Source organism: Drosophila kikkawai, chromosome 3R, assembly GCF_030179895.1.
Source record: "Drosophila kikkawai strain 14028-0561.14 chromosome 3R, DkikHiC1v2, whole genome shotgun sequence".
Classification (NCBI taxonomy): Eukaryota; Metazoa; Arthropoda; class Insecta; order Diptera; family Drosophilidae; genus Drosophila; species Drosophila kikkawai.
In genome coordinates this window covers 35,718,651-35,737,734 of record NC_091731.1, presented here as the reverse complement: position 1 = coordinate 35,737,734, position 19,084 = coordinate 35,718,651, and the positions used below count along the sequence as shown (strand labels likewise).

At 47.8% G+C, this 19,084-nt stretch overlaps 4 protein-coding genes across 5 annotated transcripts; 1 reads left to right on the top strand and 3 right to left on the bottom strand.

Moving 5' to 3' along the window:
* Positions 1–648: 648 nt before the first annotated feature.
* On the bottom strand, positions 649–6,895 carry ChT (choline transporter). The gene is made up of 6 exons (XM_017182475.3): positions 6,348–6,895; positions 4,659–5,047; positions 4,019–4,603; positions 3,626–3,947; positions 3,278–3,550; positions 649–3,222 (listed from the first exon to the last, which is right to left on the bottom strand). The coding sequence occupies exons 2-6, from the start codon at positions 4,930–4,932 to the stop codon at positions 2,844–2,846; spliced, it is 1,833 nt and encodes a 610-aa protein (XP_017037964.1). The 5' UTR covers positions 4,933–5,047; positions 6,348–6,895; the 3' UTR covers positions 649–2,843.
* A 332-nt stretch (positions 6,896–7,227) lies between these two features.
* Positions 7,228–9,704, bottom strand: LOC108085735 (kanadaptin). The gene is made up of 3 exons (XM_017182463.3): positions 8,413–9,704; positions 8,165–8,359; positions 7,228–8,104 (listed from the first exon to the last, which is right to left on the bottom strand). Exons 1-3 carry the CDS (start codon positions 9,601–9,603, stop codon positions 7,313–7,315), a joined length of 2,178 nt encoding a protein of 725 aa, XP_017037952.1. The 5' UTR covers positions 9,604–9,704; the 3' UTR covers positions 7,228–7,312.
* A 112-nt stretch (positions 9,705–9,816) lies between these two features.
* On the top strand, positions 9,817–16,810 carry PolQ (DNA polymerase theta). Of its 2 annotated transcripts, none has more exons than XM_017182414.3 (6): positions 9,817–12,078; positions 12,133–12,686; positions 12,753–15,198; positions 15,257–15,464; positions 15,526–16,434; positions 16,500–16,810. In XM_017182414.3, exons 1-6 carry the CDS (start codon positions 10,060–10,062, stop codon positions 16,808–16,810), a joined length of 6,447 nt encoding a protein of 2,148 aa, XP_017037903.1. In that variant the 5' UTR covers positions 9,817–10,059. The 2 variants fall into 2 exon arrangements, with proteins under 2 accessions (XP_017037903.1, XP_017037902.1); XM_017182413.3 differs by having other exon boundaries at positions 9,819–12,078; positions 15,520–16,434.
* Positions 16,811–16,819: 9 nt separating this feature from the next.
* LOC108085703 (rhodanese domain-containing protein CG4456) lies at positions 16,820–17,485 on the bottom strand. Its single transcript, XM_017182417.3, has 3 exons — positions 17,280–17,485; positions 17,049–17,208; positions 16,820–16,926 (listed from the first exon to the last, which is right to left on the bottom strand). The coding sequence occupies exons 1-3, from the start codon at positions 17,398–17,400 to the stop codon at positions 16,869–16,871; spliced, it is 339 nt and encodes a 112-aa protein (XP_017037906.1). The 5' UTR covers positions 17,401–17,485; the 3' UTR covers positions 16,820–16,868.
* Positions 17,486–19,084: the final 1,599 nt, after the last annotated feature.

Below are 19,084 nucleotides of genomic sequence, written 5' to 3'. Positions count from 1 at the left end.
CAATGCAAATTTTTAGCCAGAATACCGGATGCAGCCACAGAAGCACAACCACTGACATGGCACAAGCAACATTAGCCACAGAAGCTGACACGACACCGACCACAATTAGGGGGCAATTCTCGAGCGACACAAGTTATGGTCTTATGACGGTGGGCGGCGCTGTTCTACCATTCATCATTATCTGGCGATTCCGATCTAATTGGGATTACAACTTAATTGCGGCGGCAATAGCATCATTAGCAGGCTAATTGCAACCAGTTGAGATGCGACTTTGGCAACTTAGCGGGCTGACTTTCGACTAAATAATATAGGTAACTGTCGCATAGTTGCCACACATGTGAAGGGGAACCCCCCAAAAAAGAGCATTGTTTTTTTCGGAACCGATGAGATGCCCCACCGACAAGAGCTCTTTGCTCTTTAACTTGGCCTGAGAAATTTCCACCTGCGATAATACCATTCCATTGTCTGGGGATTGTCACTCGGCGATGGTGGCTTTTGTTGCCCGGTAATGTTTGTATTTATTTCACAAGCTAGTCAGTCAGTCACTCGGTCTATAAGTCAGTCAGTTAGTCAGTTACTTGGTTAGTCAACTAAGCTTTGAGAAGTAGAATAAATAAACAGGCAGAGACTGGGGAGAAACCATTTCCATATATTTATATACCTTTTATTTAATAAATACTTGTTTTCGTTTCCCTTTTGCTAGGCTTAAAACATTGATATGTATTCGGTTTGGTTTAATCTGATCATAATACATCGTGTATATCGTAACCATTTTTCCTATTCATGTTTTCATTTTTCATTTATTCTTTACTTTTGGTTAACATAATTCCACTAAAAGTACTTGGAATGGATAGACCAAGTTTAGTTAACAATAACATAGGTACGTACTCTTTTAACTAATTGCAAAACAGAATTATTTCGTTTTGAATGCATAAATTATTTGGTGGTTTTGGTTGATAGTTGATAGTAACATTACAAACGAGTAATTTTTGCTTATTTACAAATCTGGTTAACATCTGCACAAAGAAACGCACTTAATTATCTCAAGTTATTTGGAAATTTAGTCAAATTTGAACTCTATCGAAATGTACACACTCAGATCTGATGCAAGAGACAATAACAATAACAACGAACAGATATATATGCGTAGATGGATGTCCTAGATGGACTCAAAACACTTCAGTAAGTTTAGTTAGTAGTCTCGCTTATGTAAAGGTTATAAAACTTTACCCCAAATACAACAAACAGACGAGGCTCAATCAAAAAGCAGTCAACATTCATTACAATTAAGTGAGTTTGTTGTAGTTTCTAGGGCTTAACATCCAGCTTGTTACGCACATTAGTTACTTGAGTTGCCTTTAGATAGATTTTTAGTTTAAACTTTAACAAACGAGCCGAGTGAACATTACAAAAAAAGAGGAACCAACAACACACGTCTCAATTAATTTCAATTTAGTTATTTTAGTTATAATTCTTCCGAATCTCTTCAGCTTCCAGTTGAGGTTTGGGGTTCAGGCAGCGTGTGTGTATATAGAATAGATATTCTCCTAGCCAATATGCAGGTTGTTTTGGATCAATGGGGGGGCGGTGTTTGTCCTGGGTATAACACTCTAAATTCTGTGGCTGGCTCTAGATACATGTATATATATGTATATGCGGGTGTATATGATTTTGTATATATGTATATATATATATTTATAGTTTTTAGGTACTACGACGCAACATGTTACATATATAATTTCCATTCCTTCTCCTTTATATTCCGTGTGACTTTGCTCTTTGAGAGCAGCTAAAATTCATTCCTATATAACTTGATATGCCTCGATTTCTTCGCTTAAACAACTATGTTCTCTCATGTACATGCTGCTCGTTTATTGGGTTTATATAGTGGATGTATGTGTATATATCTCGATTCTCCTATATAGCTTACACACGACTGATATGTATCTCGTTTTGATATGTTTCGTTTGCTTTAGTTTTGCATTTAGTTTATCCTTTATTTCACTTTATTTCACTTGTGTTTCTTGCTTAGCTTTGTTCATTCTGGAAGGACACATGATTCACATTATATGCATCTATATAGTATATATGACCGATACCGATAATGCCAGGAATGCTTATGTGGGGCTGCCTCATCTGTGGCACACAAATGCTCTCGTCTTTCATACAATAATATTATATATATTTTGAGTGAGTGTCATAAAGCCCAGTATACACATTAATTTTTAGAAACTTTTAAAGTGGTTAAAGAACTAAAAATATTAAAAGGTTACTCTTAATTTTGGTAGCTCTCTTAAACTTTTCTCGACTTAATAATCTTGTAAGTTATATTATGACACTATGACACTGGACATTATGACACTGTACCCTTATTTCCTAGCCTCCTTGGCGGCTTATGAACTCCCCTCTCTGGATTAATACGTTTTTAATGCAACTTTCGGGCGGAGGAAAATGCATTTGATATGTATTTCGATATCTTTTGAACATTTACACCAAAAACTCACGACTTCAACAGCAAAATCAAGAACGATGGAACGCTTTAAGCTTCTGTGAAAACTATACACTATATAAGTTGGCTAAATGATAATGTAAACCTTACGATCAGCTTTCTGCACTTTATACCTGAGCACTTGTGAGTTTAACGTACGTGTCCTAATACTTTCTGTACTCCATCCTGACTTTACTGACCCTCCTGATCCTCCTGACTCTCCCGACCCTGTCTCAAATCCCCCGTAACAAGCGCAACTTAAAATCGTATAATTCTGTGGTTCGACTGCAGCCTACTTTCGGGCTCGGCTGGCGAGACCCTCCGGGATTTTCGCTCCGCCGGGCGCCTACTCTACTCAGAAGGCCGTGTTATCCTGCTCCGGCGTGGGCATGGCCATGCCAGACTGGCCACCGCCTCCGCCGGCCGGCTTCACACCGGTGGCCGTGTCCAGCATCTTTTTTACCTGGGCCTGCGCAGTCTGTTGGTTCAAGCGACGTGCTTCTGCCACGGGCAGATCGTCGTCGGATTCCAGGGCGGGATTAATACGTCCATTGCGCTCATCCTTGCCGGCCATGGTGGCAGCGCCATAGGATCTGGCCAGGGGTCCAGCCATCACTGAAAGCTGCTCGCCCGACTCCGAGGGATCGCCCACGCGCTGAATGTCTTCTGGAATGTTGACCACGCAGCGGAAGTAGTCGTAGCTGGGCGGCAGCTTGCCGGACTCGAACATCATTCTGAAAATAAAGAGAATTAAGCATACTTTCTTAAAAATGGTAAAGTAGCACTTACTTAGTCCACCAGGACACTGAGATCAGGGTGATCAGGCTGACCAACATGGCCATGGTACGGAAGGGGAACATCTGCTCGTGCGTTTCCTCATCGTAGCCAGGATACTTGATGAGTGGCGCCAGGCCCAGGATTGCTTCACCACCCGACAGTCGAATGGCCAAGGCCATTATATACGCCGCCAGGCTGCCATACGTGTTGCAGTGCTTCTTGAAATGCACCACCATCAGCAGCTGTGGGAACAGGATTACATAGACTAGGTCGGAGCACATGGACCTGGGGAAGAGGGAATAAACACTCAAGCTAATGAGCTGCCTGTCAGGCTAAATAATGCATCACTGCCACACGTACCACAATCCGTAGATGGAGGGAATGGTGAGGGCCATAATGGTGGCCAGGATGCCCACCACTATGATGGCTACGCGCATCACCCAAATGATTTCCATCTCGGACGCCTTCTGACGGAAAATCAATTTGTACACGTTCCGGGCGAACATGGAGGCTGCTGAGAGCACCGAGGAGTCGGCGGAGGACATCACGGCGGCGGAGACGGCGCCCAAACCAAAGAAGGACACAAAGTCGGGCGTCAGGTACTGCAAGACCATGGGCAGAATCATGCTGGTCTCGTCCACGGTCAGGGGATAGGGTCCCTTGTAGTCCGTTTCGTTCCAAGCTGTCAAAGGGAAGATTGGAATTAATCTTGGACTATATTTAATCTAATCTAATCTTTAGAATCCCACTCACGTGTGGCCTTGGCAATGGCTCCAATGAGCACTGGTGGAATGGCCATCAGGATGCATCCGGCTGCAGCCACATAGGACAGCAGCTGTGCCCGTCCCGCTGTCTTGCTGGAGAGCACTCTCTGGAAGTAGACCTGCCAAGGAATACCTCCAAAGACAAGCAACAACCCGTAGTCTATATAAAGCCAGTGTTTTTTAGGCTCCACATGCCCTATCCAGTCCACCTGCAGGTCACTCAGACTGCCCACATGCTCGTTGCTCCAGGCAAAGGGAATACACATCCACAGACCAATGAAGATGCAGAAAAGCTGGATCACGTCCGTATACGCCACGGAGTACAATCCTCCAAAGAGCGTGTAGAAGATGGCAATGCACGAGGAGAGAATAACAGAAGTTCGGTGGTCCATGTCGATGATCACGGATAATGTGGCTCCCAAGGCAGCCAGGATGCCGGCGGCCCAGAAGACCTCGCCGCAGAGAGCGGGCAGGAACAGGAGACCACCCATGCGCTCACCAAAGGAATCCTGCAGAGGATCCAACATAGTAATGTAGCCCTGTTTGCGCATGGGATTGGCAAAGAAGATGCCACCTGAAAGGAAAGAGTATATAAGTATTAAGAATATGTATCCTTGAACTCCACTTACCAAACACCAAACTCAAGGCATAACCAAAAGGAGCCTGACACCACACCAGGCCCGAAGTGTAGATAGCCTCCGCCGTGCCGTTGATATAGCCGCCACCCACCCAGGTGGCTGTCATGGTAAAGATGCCCACGAAGAGACCTATGGAGCGGCCGGCCAGCATCACCTCCTCCTCGGAGTCATTGCCGGATTGCTTCTTGCGACCGGCCCAGATGCCCACCACCAGGATGAGCAGGTAGAAGAGCACGATGCTCACCACGCCGGCTATATTGATCATGGCTGCGATTCAGAAAAGTCCTTGACTTCTAGGATATACTTTCAGCAACCTCAACGCTTCACACGCGCTTGGCTTGTGTAAATTAATACTCTTTGGAAACGGGTTTGACCTTTAGCTGTAATGGAATGGCAAAGAGGAGGGTGGTGAGTGGTGGGGTTGTTAGGGATGGAGTTACAACCTTGAGCATAATTGTTGCAAGCGCTCATTTTTCAATTAACTGGCCCCCAGCACGCAGCATTAAATATTAAGCCAATGCACTGGCCCTGGCCATCGGTGCGCCTGACCTTTGCCAGCAAGGATATAATAGGAGTGGGTGCCAGGGCATGTAGCTCTATATCCCTACCAAGCAAATGCGTCCTTGCTAATGGCGCGCAATTAACTGGCAGTTGCAGCTACTATGTCCTTAACAGCGGTGATATTTATAGATATATATAGTTCAGATAATGACCTATTGAGGCTGCTACTTAAGGGAAAATTTATTAGTTTAAAAGATATTGTGAAACAGTATATTTATTATCTATTTAATGTATTATTTTTGGTTAGAAAAAATATAGAAATTTCCCTATAAATATATGTCAAGAAGCCAAATAAACCATATAGTATACAAATGCGGATAATTCATAATAAAACTAACTTTAAACATTGAAATATATCAATTACTACACTGTTTCATTATTATTTTTGCTTCTATAAATACATTTCCGTATTTACTTTCCTAAAATATCCCAATTATCTACGGAATATATAAGAAAAAGTAAGAAAATCCATCCTTAAACTGATACATATATTATTTATGGCTAAATAAATGAGAGGAAATTCCCTATAAATATTTATCGAGGAGCCAAATTAACCATAGAGTACAAAAATTCGTATTATTGATAATAAAACTATTTTAAAACAATTATTATCCCAATTATTATCCCAATAATTTATTGTTTTCGCTTCTTTTAATATTGCGCCTTAACCTTCCTCATATACCCCATTAATCCTTTTTAAATCATAGTTTCCCTGGCTCTCATTTAACCAAAATAAAGCCTGTCCTTTAGCCCTCAGCCCCAATTTCCTGAAAATTAGTTTATGATTCCTGAAGCACGCACAATATTTGCTTATATAACCGTCGAATGAGAGTTGGGAGCACAAAACCCCGGACTGGAGCTTATGTAAAATACATAAACAATTCAGACATGGAGGCCCCCCCCCCCCCTTTCCCCTAAGTAGTACGTCATAGTCACGACAAACAAAACCCCAACACCTGGCACCTCCACCCATCATCCATCGACAAGGTGGGTTTCCTTCATTCACAAAAAATTGAGCAAAGCACAGAGCGCACCCGGAGCTGGGGCTATTGTAATCCCCATGTGGATACTGCGCATGTCCCAGCGCATTTGTGGGCAATCGAACGGAAAGAGACTCACCTCGGCTCTTGGGAATAATGTGCGCCAAGTTCAAGCGGATGCGTTGCGACGGCAATCGAAGAAGCGCGCCAATCAAATGCGCCTCGACTTATGCAACATTTCGTGGTCGAACGGATGAAGTAGTGGCTCTAACCGCGGGATCTTGGAGATCCTGATCCAGGAGGAACACTATACACACTAGTTTTAGGCCAGGCAGCAGTCGCCCCAGCGGAGGGACGTCTTCTGAGACGGACTGTTACGCGTCCTAAAGTGTAACCCGCACATGTGCCCCGGCTGTTGGCAGAACGTGAGAGGCCCGCATTAAACCAAATGCCACCTGGCTCCACGAGACACCAGAGAAGTTGGTCGACTTATATAAAAAATAATTAAAATTTAATGGATGAATTAGATTCCCTCTACCGCTTCAAGGTGCGCGCCACGCGTATCGATTTAGTTGGTAATTAATTTTTGCGATTTAACCAAAGCCATTCGGTGTTCCATAAACAAATAGAGGCAGTCTCGGGCTAGGGGCTAATGGTTAACTAAAGCACGTCAGCCGACGGACCGTGCTGGCGGTTAGAGCGACAAAATTATAACTGAATTGGAAGTTCAAGTACTGGAGTCCCCATCGGCAAACCGATGAAGAAGACGACGGTTTTCGTCGGGAATCGCTTGGAGCCGAGTGGGCGTTCATTTTGTGTATGTGCGCAGGAATTTTAACCGAGTCAGCAGATGAATTGTTGCCTGGAAGCAACGCCGACGCCGACACTCGACTCACGCTTTGGGGGGTGGTTGTCAGCGCAGGGGAAGTTGCCAGCAAAGGTGGTGAAAAGCTCAGCCAATACGGAGAAGTCGAGTGCCCCCCCCGGGTGGAAGAAAACACCATGGTTAAACATTTAAAAAGTCACATTGAGAGGGTCTTAGAGAGTACATAAATTAATGGTCTAGACTAGTTTAAAAGGAAGTCCTAAAATTGGGCTTCCCAGTTAGTAGCCAAACTTCTCGTTCAAGTGGGTTATGCCATCGCCACTCTGGTTGGTGGGCGGCACCCACTTGGCGTACTTCTCGCTGTCCTCGTGCTCGGCCAGCTCGTCCAGGTCCATGTCCACATCCTGGCGCTGTTTGTTGCGCTGTCGTTGGCGTTGACGTCGCTTCTTTTGCAAGAGATCCTCGGCTTCCGGTTCCGGCGTAGAGTCTGCGGGGTGGCCTGTCTTTTCCACGGGCTCTGCTGCTGAAGCAACAGTGTGGTCGTGGCTGTTGCTGTCGCTGTCGCTGCCAACTGTTGAAGTTTCCGCTGAAACTTTTGTTGTTGACATCACGTCGACTGGTTTTAGGACTTCCGGTTCAGCGTTTGCTGGTTTGCTTGCTTCCGCTTCGGCAGGGGGTTCGCTTTCCGGCAAGTTCTTGTGCTGCAAAGGGGAAGGTTCTGCCACAGCTTCCGTTGCCCTCGCATTCTTCTCTTCTTTAGTTACTCCAACTTGCTTCTCTTCTGTTTCCTTGGCCTCTTCTTCCTCGTCCTCCTCTTCGTCCGAGGCAAATGCTTTGGCTTGCGTCTTGGTCTGTGTGCTTGTTGGCGCCTTGACCACCTTAAATTTGCTAAACTGATTCCGCTTGCCTATCATGGGCAGCTGCCGCTTGACGGCCGCACTGCCTTCCTGGCCTGGGGACTCATCCATGGCTGTGGCCCTGCCCGAAGCGAAGGGTAAGGCTGTGGGCTTGGCTATCTTCAGCAATCGCTGCACCTTTTGCTGCTCGCTTTTGAGACGCTGTTGCTCTAGCTATAAGGATAATGGAGGTTAGTGTTGGTCTTTTATTACTTTTCAGTCCCTGCTGCTCACCCTCAGCTTCTTGATCTCTGTCTTGTCCAGTTGCTCGACGTCCTCATTGAGCATGTCCATAAAGTTGTCTAGATCATCGCCCACAGACTTTTGTTTTTCGGTCATTTCCTTTAGCTTTCTTTCCTTCTGCTGGTAGGAACCTATTTCCAGCTCCACCTTGTCCATGAGGGCATTCAGATCGCTTTCCTGCTTGAGCTAAGGAAGACGAAAGTTAGCTAAAATTTCAGGAAAGGCTCAACAAAACCTACCAGATCCTCATAAGTCAAGGTGACACTGGCCCCGCTATTCGCCAGGCGCTGCTTTTTACGCTCCACGTCTCCCGTGCGATCCCAGAAGTCATCCTCGTCGTCCGAGTCGCCTGCCTTGACAATCTTTCTTTTTTGGGCCTCCTGGTTGGCCTGACGCAGCACACCGTGCCTGTCCAGCGTACGGCAAGCCTCCAGGGCACACTGCACCACGCAGTCCTTCTTGCGACCCTTGTGATTCACCTCGACGACAATTGGCCTGCCATTCGAGTCGTCCAGCGGCAGCTCCACGCGACAGACAAAGGATCCGGAGGACAGCTCATCGCACTTGTACTCTAAACTGAGACCCTCGCGCTCGAAAAAGCCACGCAGGGTCTTCTTGGGGTCGTCGAAGAAGGTATCCTCGTTGTTGGTGCTGGCATAGGGATTGTGTGTGAGATCCGTCTCCTCGTCGGCGTCGTCGCCCATGCCCCAGCTAACGCCCTCGTTGCGCTCGCGCTCCTCGGCTGCCAGAATTTTTAGTTCCCGCTCCAGCGCAGCATCGGCGAGCTCCTTGTCCCGTTTTTGCCGCAGCTCCGTCACCGAGAGCTCCGACTCGGGCTCTTCGTCTTCGCCGGGACCCTGCAGGATGTAGACGCGAGTACTGCCGCCCAGCTTGAGCATGTGACCTACCCGCATGCGGATGAAGACCTTTGGCGGCAGGCGCTGCTTGTTCAAGAAGGTGCCGTGGGTGCTGCCAAGATCGTAGACGTACCAGCCCTCCGGCTGTTCGTTCTTCGGCGTATCCTCCTGGTCTCCGTCCTCCTCCTCCTCCTCTTCCTGCTCCTCCTCCTTGGTCGGGGCCTTGGGCTTGTACTGCAGCACGGCATGGAAGCGTGAGATCGTGGGATGGGCGGCAGCCACATCGTTTTCGGGCAGGCGGCCAAAGGTCCAGACCGCCTGTTGCTGTAGCTGGCACACCTGATCGATGATTTGGCCCGACTTGAGCACCTCGAAGCTGTAGATCTGGTCGGCGGCCGGGGGAGCAGACCAGCGGGGCACCTTGTAGGGACAGGCAGCCGCTGGCGAGGATTTTGGAATTTTCGGAACTTTGGGCGGCGGGGGTGGCGGTTCGGTGGGTGCCTCGGGGCGTGGCTTCTCTGTGACGATTACTTTGGGCTTGGGCAGCGGAGCGGGTACCTTAAACTCGTTCATGTTGCCACAAATGGGAAATTTGTATAATTTCCAAGGAGTAAACAAAATTTCGCGAGTTTCGCAGCTGACCTGGGACGCAGTGTGACCAGGTGGCGGGCGGCCGAAGAATGCCAAGCCATGCCAACAGTTGTCCCAAAAACATTTTGAACTTGTTATGAAAAAATAAAGCAAACAAAGCTAAATTCGTGAAATTTATCTATTTAATTTTAATTTATTGTATTTGTTTAACTTTTCTTCTTATTTATTAATGGTAGAAACTAGATTAGATTCGGCAATTGCCTAATGCGATTTTGTCCCAAAAGTGGACAGCGGTGCAAGAACAAGTTGGCAGGACCGCTCTTTAGGACCCCGCTAGTTTTTGTTTTGTTTATTTTTTTTTTTCGTTTTAACAACATTTATTTCATGTTTTTTTATAAATTTATATGTTTTTAATCAACATTTTAAGACTCCAGTACCATGGCGTTTTCGCAGTCGTTCGATTTTGGCGACAGCACGTTCATGGAGCTGGAGAAGGGCATGCAGGCGGCAGCCGGCAAGGAGAATTTTCGTCCAGACAATTCCAATGCTAGGTTGAGTGCAGCCAAGACATCCAAGGTTTCCTCCAAGCAGGAGAGCGAAAACTACTCGGACTTTTTCCGGGACGAGTTCTCCTACGAGGTGGAACAAGCCAAAAAGGCAGCGGAGCCTTCGGTGGTCAATGTGTCCCAGATCGAGGCAGCCCTTCTGGAGGAAGTCTCCCATCGCGACTCTGGGGACTTGGACAAGCAAGTCTGCTCTGAGGATGTGTTCGAGGCGGAGGACAGCCCCAAGGAAGATGACCGGGATCTGGCCAATATGGATGAGAGCAGCTTCCTGTGTCCAGTGCAGGATGTGCGGGCATCCCAGCAGCTGAAGGAGGACCTATTACGCAGTCGTTGCATCCTGGCCAAGCAGGGCGACCACCATGAGATCTCCCGCATCACCCAGAACCTCAGCAGCATGTCGCCCAACCAGCTAAGAGTATCGCCCAATTCCTCCAGCATCCGCGAAGCTCAACCAAACTCTTCCAGCATCCGCGAAGCTCATACGAATTCCTCCAGCATCCGTGAAGCTCCGCCCGAAAGAAGCAACCCCCCTGCAGATTTGGAGTCCCTGAAATCCATCGCTTCCTGGAACCTGCCGCACAGCATCCAGAATGAATACAAAAAGAAGGGCGTCCTGCGTATGTTTGACTGGCAGGTGGAGTGCCTCAGCAAGCCCCGCGTGCTCTTCGAACACTGCAACCTGGTCTATTCCGCACCCACATCGGCGGGCAAGACACTCGTCAGCGAGATCCTCCTCCTAAAAACCGTTCTAGAGCGAGGCAAGAAGGTGCTGCTCATCCTACCCTTTATATCCGTGGTGCGCGAGAAGATGTTCTACCTGCAGGACCTGCTCACAACGGCTGGCTATCGCGTGGAGGGCTTCTTCGGAGGCTATACGCCACCCGGCGGCTTTGAGAGCATCAACGTGGCCATTTGCACCATCGAAAAAGCAAATTCCATTATTAACAAGCTCCTGGAGCAGGGCAAACTGGACACTATTGGCATGGTGGTGGTGGACGAAGTGCATCTAATCTCGGACAAGGGACGCGGCTATATTCTTGAGCTGCTGCTGGCCAAGATCCTGTACATGTCACGCCGTAATGCCCTGCAGATTCAAGTGATCACCATGTCCGCCACTCTGGCCAATGTGGAGCTGCTTCAGCGCTGGCTCGATGCCGAGTTGTACATCACGGACTATCGTCCCGTGGCCCTGCAGGAGATGATCAAGGTGGGCACTAGGATCTTCGATAATCAGCTCAAGTTTCTGCGCGATGTCTCCCAGCAGGCGGAGCTGAGAAAGGCTTTGGGCAACGACTCGGACCATGTGGCCCAGCTGTGCATCGAGACGCTGCTGGAGGGCTGCTCCGTCATTGTGTTTTGTCCCTCCAAGGATTGGTGCGAGAACCTGGCCGTCCAACTGGCCACTGCCATGCATGGCCTCATCAAGTCCGGCTCGGATCTGGGCAAAAGTTTGAGGGCTAACCTCAATCCGGAGGCCATCGAGGAGGTGAAGAAGCAGCTCAGGGATATTCCAACAGGTATTGACGCCGTCATGTCCAAGGCTGTTACCTATGCCTGCGCCTTTCACCACGCTGGCTTGACCACCGAAGAGCGAGACATTGTGGAGGCCTCCTTCAAGACGGGAGCTCTGAAGGTACTGGTGGCCACCAGTACCCTAAGCTCGGGCGTCAACCTGCCTGCTCGCCGGGTGCTTATCCGCTCGCCCTTGTTCGGTGGCAAGCAGATGAGCTCCCTCACCTACCGCCAGATGATAGGACGAGCTGGTCGCACTGGAAAGGATACGCTGGGGGAGTCCATACTCATCTGCACGGAAAGCAATGCCCGGATAGGCCGGGAGCTGGTCACGGCCCAGCTGCAGCCCATAACATCCTGCCTCGAGATGGATGGAAGTGTAGGTTGGAGTAAACTTTATCAAGCAAATCTCTTAAAGAACTTTCATTTGCAGACTCACTTGAAACGCGCTCTCCTGGAGGTCATATCCTCGGGGGTGGCCAGCAGCAGACAGGACATAGATTCCTTTGTCAATTGCACTTTGCTGAGTGCCCAGAAAGCCTTAGGAGCTGCATCTGCCAAAGAAGAGGACTCTGAAGGGAACTACATCAGTGATGCCCTGGACTTCCTCGTGGAGTACGAATTCATTCGTCTCCAAACAGATGAGGAGGCGGACACTTCCTCTTATGTGGCCACTCGCCTGGGAGCCGCTTGCTTGGCCTCCTCCATGCCACCCACCGATGGCCTCATACTCTTTGCCGAGTTGCAGAAATCCCGCCGCTGCTTTGTCCTAGAGTCCGAACTTCATGCTGTCTACCTGGTGACGCCCTACTCGGTGTGCTATCAGCTGCAGGATCTCGACTGGCTGCTGTACCTGGACATGTGGGAGAAACTGAACCCGGCCATGAAAAAGGTGGGAGAACTGGTAGGGGTCAAGGAGGCCTTTCTAGTCAAGGCTATGAGGGGGCAAACGAAGCTGGACTACAAGCAAATGCAGGTGCACAAGCGGTGAGTTGATGGGATTGGATCTCATCTAGCTAGTCCCGCCTAGAATACATTTCTTCTTTTGTTTAGTTTCTACACAGCTCTGGCCCTGCAGGAGCTGGTCAACGAGACTCCCATCAATGTGGTGGTTCACAAGTTTAAGTGCCACCGCGGCATGCTGCAGAGTCTCCAGCAGATGTCCTCCACCTTTGCGGGCATTGTGACCGCCTTTTGCCACTCCCTGCAGTGGTCTACCCTTGCCTTGATAGTCTCCCAGTTCAAGGATCGTCTGTTCTTTGGCATTCACCGGGATCTGATTGATCTGATGAGGCTGCCCGACTTGTCGCAGAAGCGGGCGCGTGCCCTCTTTGATGCGGGTTTCACCAGCTTGGTGGAGCTGGCGGGTGCGGATGCCTTGGAGCTGGAAAAGGTGCTCTTTAACTCTCTCAGCTTTGATTCGGCCAAGCAGCATGACCATGAGAACGCCCAGGAGGCAGCCCTGCGCAACAAGGTAAGAAACTTTTTCATTACCGGCAAAGCAGGCATGACAGTGGCGGAAGCTGCCAAGCTGCTCATCAACGAAGCTCGCCAGTTTGTACAGTATGAGATTGGAGTGGGCAGCATCAAGTGGAGTCAGGAGCAGCCAGAGGTTGGGGAGGGTTCAAAGTCCCTGGACAGCGGAATGGAGGTGGAAATGCACATGTCTTTAGAGGAGCAGCACCCTCAGGTAGAGGTTCCTTCAACAAAGCGAAGGCTGAGAAGCCTAGAAAGGAATAATAAGGCTGAAGAGGCTTCGCAACCCAAAATAGCTAAGCTGGATTTACGAGTGGAAGAAAAAAAGAAGAGCAGTGAGAGAATACAGCGACGTTCTCAAGGTTTGAATCGAAGTCTTAACAAGGATAAGCAGCAAAAGTTAGCCGAGAACAAGCCGAAATCATGCCCTTTTACTGGAAATATCCAAGAATCTGAAAGGCCAACAAAGACGCCCTTAAAAGATGAAAATGGGAGTTTGGGGAAAAAGGATTCAAGCTCAGAAAATACTCCAAAAATTAAAGAAAAACCTACAGTTTCCTCCCCTAATAATACACCAAAGAAAACCCCATCAACAGAGTTTCCCAAAGAAAACATTTCAAGATCAGTTCAAAAACCAAGTTCAGAGATTAATAAAGAAACCAAAGCCATGACTAGCATCTCTAGGTCACCCACAGTAGAGGAGGAACAGCCCACCACTAGTGTCCAAGCCCGCAAGGAGCTTCTGAAAAAGGAGATAGCTGAACGCCGCAGGATTGCCCTGATGAAAATCAATCAGAAGCGGGCAGAGCGGGCTGCCACGCCTCCCATCGAGCAAGGTCCAAGCTTAGTAAAGGAGGCAACCACTACTCCAAAGCCAAATAAAGATCACACAGAAAAAGAAGTACCTAGGAGCAACAAGGAGAACTTGGCAGCCAAGCCCTTCAAGGAACCCTTCACCAAAGAGCCCTCAGTGACCCCCACACGCAGGCAGAGTGTAACTCCAGCTACTACCCTACCCCGCCGGAGTCCGCGAAATCATACGCCCACCCAGACTCAGACCCAAAGCCGCACTGCCTCAAGAAAGCCTTCCACGGCTGAGGAGGATCTGTTTATGGCCGACGATTCCTTTATGCTGAGCTCGGGAGTTACGGCTGCCCTCACAGCTGCCGATAGCAAGATGCCAGCACATGCTTCTTCAGAGACAGATGAGATACCCAGCTCTCAGCCCAAAGAGCCGGAGTTGGTGGCCACTGCCCTGACGCCACATGCCTCCAGGCTGATGCGCTCATTCCAGCTGCGTTCGCAAAGGATGCAGAGTCCCAGGACGCAAGCCAAGGAACCGGAGGTGTTGCCCACAGAAACCACAAACTCCTCGAATGCAGCCTCCTCCATGGAGCTCTCGGACATGTCGCTGGAGAACTCACTGATCAAGAATCCCCTGCAGCTGAATGCCTCCCACATCCTCAGTTGCTCCAAGGCGGATGACAATGCCTCTAGTTTTAGTAGCATCGACATTATTGACATCTGTGGCAACCGACAATTGTTCCAAATGGCACTCATGGAGCTCTTGGAGGCCACGCGTTGCGGCTTCAGTGTGGCTCTGCAGGCACAGGCAGGCAGACAGAAGCCACTGATTGGAGCCAATCTGCTGATTAACCAGGTGGCGGCAGCTGAGCAGCGAGAGGCTGCTGCTGGACAGCAGGTGCTGTTCCAGGTGGACGACAGCTGCTTCATAGCTGGTTTGTCTTTCTGTCTGGCAGACAATGTGGTTTACTATTTGAATATGCAGGAGGAGGAGCAGAAGCAGGGACAGGGAGTGGTGCCCACAAGTCTGAAGGAGCAGGAGTTGTGCAAACTGTTGGCACGCCCGGAGTTAACCCTCATCATGCACGACGGCAAAGAGCAGCTGAAGAAGCTCTTAAAAGCCATGCCTAAGCTGGGCAAGATTGTTGTGAAGCTGGAGGATCCCAAGGTGGGCAACTGGCTGCTGCAGCCGGACAAGACGCTCAGCTTTCAGAATATGGTAAAAGTTATAGCTAAAATCTTTAAGGAATTTGTTTTTATATAAATTACTCCTCCAGTGCCAGCAATTTGCTCCGGAGTGCTCTTCTCTGGCTGATCTCTGCGGCAGTGGTCGTGGTTACACCAGCTATGGTCTCGACAGCTCTAGTGCCATATTGCCCAAGATTAGAGCCTCCATCGAGGCCTGTGTTACGGTGCACATACTCAAAGGACAGCTGGAGAATCTGGAGAGGATTGGCGATGGACAGCTGCTCAAGTTTTTCCGGGGTAAGTTTGAGTCTGAAAATGTTCTGATTTCAGAGATATAAAGTAATATTCTTAGAGATAGAAATGCCCATTCAGCTGTCCCTCTGCCACATGGAGGTGGTGGGCTTTCCGGCCAAGGAGCAGCGACTTCAGCGTCTCTTCCAGCACATGGTGGCCGTGATGAAGAAGCTAGAGACCAAGATCTACGAGCAGCATGGCTCGCGGTTTAATCTCGGCTCCACGCAGGCCGTGGCCAAGGTACTAGGACTCCATCGCAAGCCATCGGGAAGGGTGAGTACCTCCCGGCAGGTTCTAGAGAAGATAGACTCGCCCATTTCCCTGCTCATACTGGCACACCGTAAGCTGAGCACGCTGCTGGCCAAGAGCATGCAGCCTTTGCTCAAGTGCTGCGAGTCCAACAGAATCCATGGTCAAAGCATCACCTACACGGCCACGGGTCGCATCTCCATGACGGAGCCAAATCTGCAGAATGTGGCCAAGGACTTTGTGATAAAACTAGGAGCGGATGGCATAAACATATCCTGCCGTTCGGCCTTTGCTCCTTTAGATGAAAAGATGTGTCTACTCTCAGCAGACTTTTGTCAGCTGGAGATGCGCATCCTGGCCCACTTGTCGCAGGACAAGGCTCTGGTAGAGGTGATGAACTCGCCGCAGGATCTGTTTACAGCCATTGCGGCTCACTGGAATCGCTTGGAGGAGTCCGAGGTGTCGGAGCACATGAGGAATGGCACCAAGCAGATCTGCTATGGCATTGTCTACGGCATGGGCATGCGCAGCCTGGCCGAGTCGCTGAAGTGCACGGAGCAGGAGGCGCAATTGGTGTCGGAGCAATTCCATCAAGCCTATCCGGGCATTAGAACCTACACCCAGAAGGTGGTAAAGTTCGCCCGCAATAATGGCTATGTGGAGACCATCACGGGACGCAGACGCTACTTGGATCACATTAACAGTGGCGAAGCTCAACTAAAGAGTAAGTAGGACATGGGAATGAAGGTTCATCCTTAATGATTTGGCTATAATTTCCCTTTTCCTCAGATCAGTCCGAGCGCCAGGCCATCAACTCCACCATCCAGGGCTCCGCCGCGGATATTGCCAAAAGCGCCATTCTCAAAATGGAGAAGAACATCTCTCGCTATCGGGAGAAGCTGGGTGTAGCCGAGAATGCAGTCAACCTTGTGCTCCACCAGCACGACGAACTGATCTTCGAGGTGCCCGCCGACAAGGCCAAAAAGATAGCCAAGGTGCTAAGCCTAACCATGGAGAACTGCGTGAAGCTTAGCGTGCCGCTCAAGGTGAAGCTGAAAATGGGACGCAGTTGGGGGGAAATCCAGGAGATAAGGGTGTAGTTTAAAACATTTCTTTTTTAGGGTAATAAATTGTATACAATTTATTAAGGAATAATTATTAGTTCCCGGCTTGCTTCGCCTCCCACTCCGTCCAGGAACCGGCATAGGCCTTGGCACTGAAAGAAATTTTTACAAAATCTGAATTAGAAAAATTTTTACAAAATAAGAATTACAAAAACTGTTACAAAATTAAATTAAAAAACATTTTTTAATTAAATTTATAAAAGTTAACCCTTACTTTGTATAACCCAAAGTGCCAGCCAAATTAGCAGCCCTGGCAGCACGCCCTCCTGCCTTGCAGGAGAAGATCAGCACCGCATCCGGTGAAGGCTTCTCGCGTCCATAGGCCTTGGTGAATTCCTCATTCGGCAAGTTCAGAGCCTTCTCCAATTCGGGCACTGGAAAGAGGAGAAGGGTGTGGGCGACCATTAAGCCGGCTAATCCCTGGACTTTGGAGCTCCCCACTCACATGGTATGTTTATGCTGGCAGGCAGGACACCGGTTTCCTTCAGCTCTGTTTCGTTGCGGACGTCGAACAGGTACTTTTTCGGATGGTTGGGCACATCCTTGACTTCCTCGTAGGTGGCCATAGCAGCAATTTAAGAGTATATTTCAATTAAAGCTAAATAAACCCGGTAAGCTTCCGTATCTCTAGTGTGACTGCCAAGTCACCCTTCCAATATACCAAGTTTAGTGGTGACGTAGTGCTGCCAGACGGTTTAGTTTATAACGAATTCTATTTTGAATATTTATTTAGGGGTTTTAATTTACGTTAAAAACACAACGAAATATTTTAACGGAATTTAACTTGTTAGAAATTATAAGTTTACTTTAAACAAAAAAAGAAATCTCAAACCCTTTTAAAAAATGATTAAAACAAAATGGAGTAACATTTTCTGTCTAATTTTTCCCAATTACATTTTTTAAATTTAGAAATTAAATTTAAAACTTTTTTTTTTAATATTAACAATTTTAATAATGCAAGAAACCCCTTTAAAAATTATACAAAAAATTTATTTAATTTAGTTGTCTAATTTTATCCAATTTGTGTATAATTTTGCATATAATTATACCCTTGCAGGGTATTTCAGTCAGAAGTTTGCAACGCAGTGAAGGAGACGTTTCCGACCCTATAAGGTATATATATTCTTGATCAGCATCAACAGCCGAGTCGATCTAGCCATGTCCGTCTGTCCGTCCGTCTGTCCGTCTGTCCGTTTCTACGCAAACTAGTCCCTCAGTTTTAAAGCTATCTGAATGAAACTTTGCATATAGTCTTCTATATATTCTCACTGCTATATATGTCGGAACGGGCCGGATCGGACGATTATATCATATAGCTGCCATACAAATGTTCGATATATTTTTGGAAAAAAAATTATAACTTTGCTGTTTTGATGATGCAGATGAGCATCACTGATGCAGATGAGCATCAATGATGCAGATGAGCATCAATGATGCAGATGAGCATCACTGATGCAAATGAGCATCACTGATGCAAATGAGCATCACTGATGCAAATGAGCATCACTGATGCAGATGAGCATCACTGATGCAAGTGAGCAAAACTTTTCATTCAAATTGGCCGCTTTCCAAACTGGGGTAACAGGCGAACAGAAATCAGCAGCAAGCAACTGAAAACTGGTATAAACTGTTATAAAAACTTTTGGGCAAAAATAATAATTGGTATAAACTGTTATATTTCATTGTATGCATTTATACCTATTTGTTGCCGACAACAACAGCTTTATGGCAACAACAACCTTTTTACAACAACATCCCTACAGCAGCCCATCCAAATTTCTGAACATTTCCATGCAAATTGCCCGTTTCCCAAATTGGGGTAACAGGCGAACAGAAATCAGCAGCAAGCAGCTGAAAACTGGTATAAACTGTTATAAAAAGTCAAAGTTTCGAACCATGGATCTTGGAGTAAGCGAAGACTCAAACCAGATGTGACCATATTGTAAATTTTTTGGCTAAAATGTTGCTTTAATGCACCTGGGCACACTGAAACTGACTTTGCATCAGTGATGCTCATCTGCATCAGTGATGCTCATCTAGCTATATTGCAATAGTGGGAGGCTATAAAATCGGGCTTAATGGCAGTGATGCTCATCTGGCTATATTGCAATATTGGGAGGCTATAAAATAAGACTTTGCATCAGTGATGCTCATCTATCTATTTTTTCCCAATAAAGAAATATAGCTAGATGAGCATCGCTGCTATTAAGCCTGATATATTGCCTCCCAATATTACAAAATAGCCAGATG

Coding starts and splice junctions, on each gene's coding strand:
- LOC108085735 (XM_017182463.3), bottom strand. CDS start 9,603: ATGAACGAGTTTAAGGTACCCGCTCCGCTGCCCAAGCCCAAAGTAATC. Junction 8,360..8,412: donor CCTTGACTTATGAGGATCTG/GTAGGTTTTGTT, acceptor CGTCTTCCTTAG/CTCAAGCAGGAAAGCGATCT. Junction 8,105..8,164: donor CAGAGATCAAGAAGCTGAGG/GTGAGCAGCAGG, acceptor TTATCCTTATAG/CTAGAGCAACAGCGTCTCAA.
- LOC108085703 (XM_017182417.3), bottom strand. CDS start 17,400: ATGGCCACCTACGAGGAAGTCAAGGATGTGCCCAACCATCCGAAAAAG. Junction 17,209..17,279: donor TGCCAGCATAAACATACCAT/GTGAGTGGGGAG, acceptor TCCTCTTTCCAG/TGCCCGAATTGGAGAAGGCT. Junction 16,927..17,048: donor GGCACTTTGGGTTATACAAA/GTAAGGGTTAAC, acceptor AATTTCTTTCAG/TGCCAAGGCCTATGCCGGTT.
- PolQ (XM_017182413.3), top strand. CDS start 10,060: ATGGCGTTTTCGCAGTCGTTCGATTTTGGCGACAGCACGTTCATGGAG. Junction 12,687..12,752: donor CAAATGCAGGTGCACAAGCG/GTGAGTTGATGG, acceptor TCTTTTGTTTAG/TTTCTACACAGCTCTGGCCC. Junction 15,465..15,519: donor GCTGCTCAAGTTTTTCCGGG/GTAAGTTTGAGT, acceptor TAATATTCTTAG/AGATAGAAATGCCCATTCAG.
- ChT (XM_017182475.3), bottom strand. CDS start 4,932: ATGATCAATATAGCCGGCGTGGTGAGCATCGTGCTCTTCTACCTGCTC. Junction 4,604..4,658: donor TGCCTTGAGTTTGGTGTTTG/GTAAGTGGAGTT, acceptor CTTTCCTTTCAG/GTGGCATCTTCTTTGCCAAT. Junction 3,948..4,018: donor AGCCATTGCCAAGGCCACAC/GTGAGTGGGATT, acceptor TCCCTTTGACAG/CTTGGAACGAAACGGACTAC.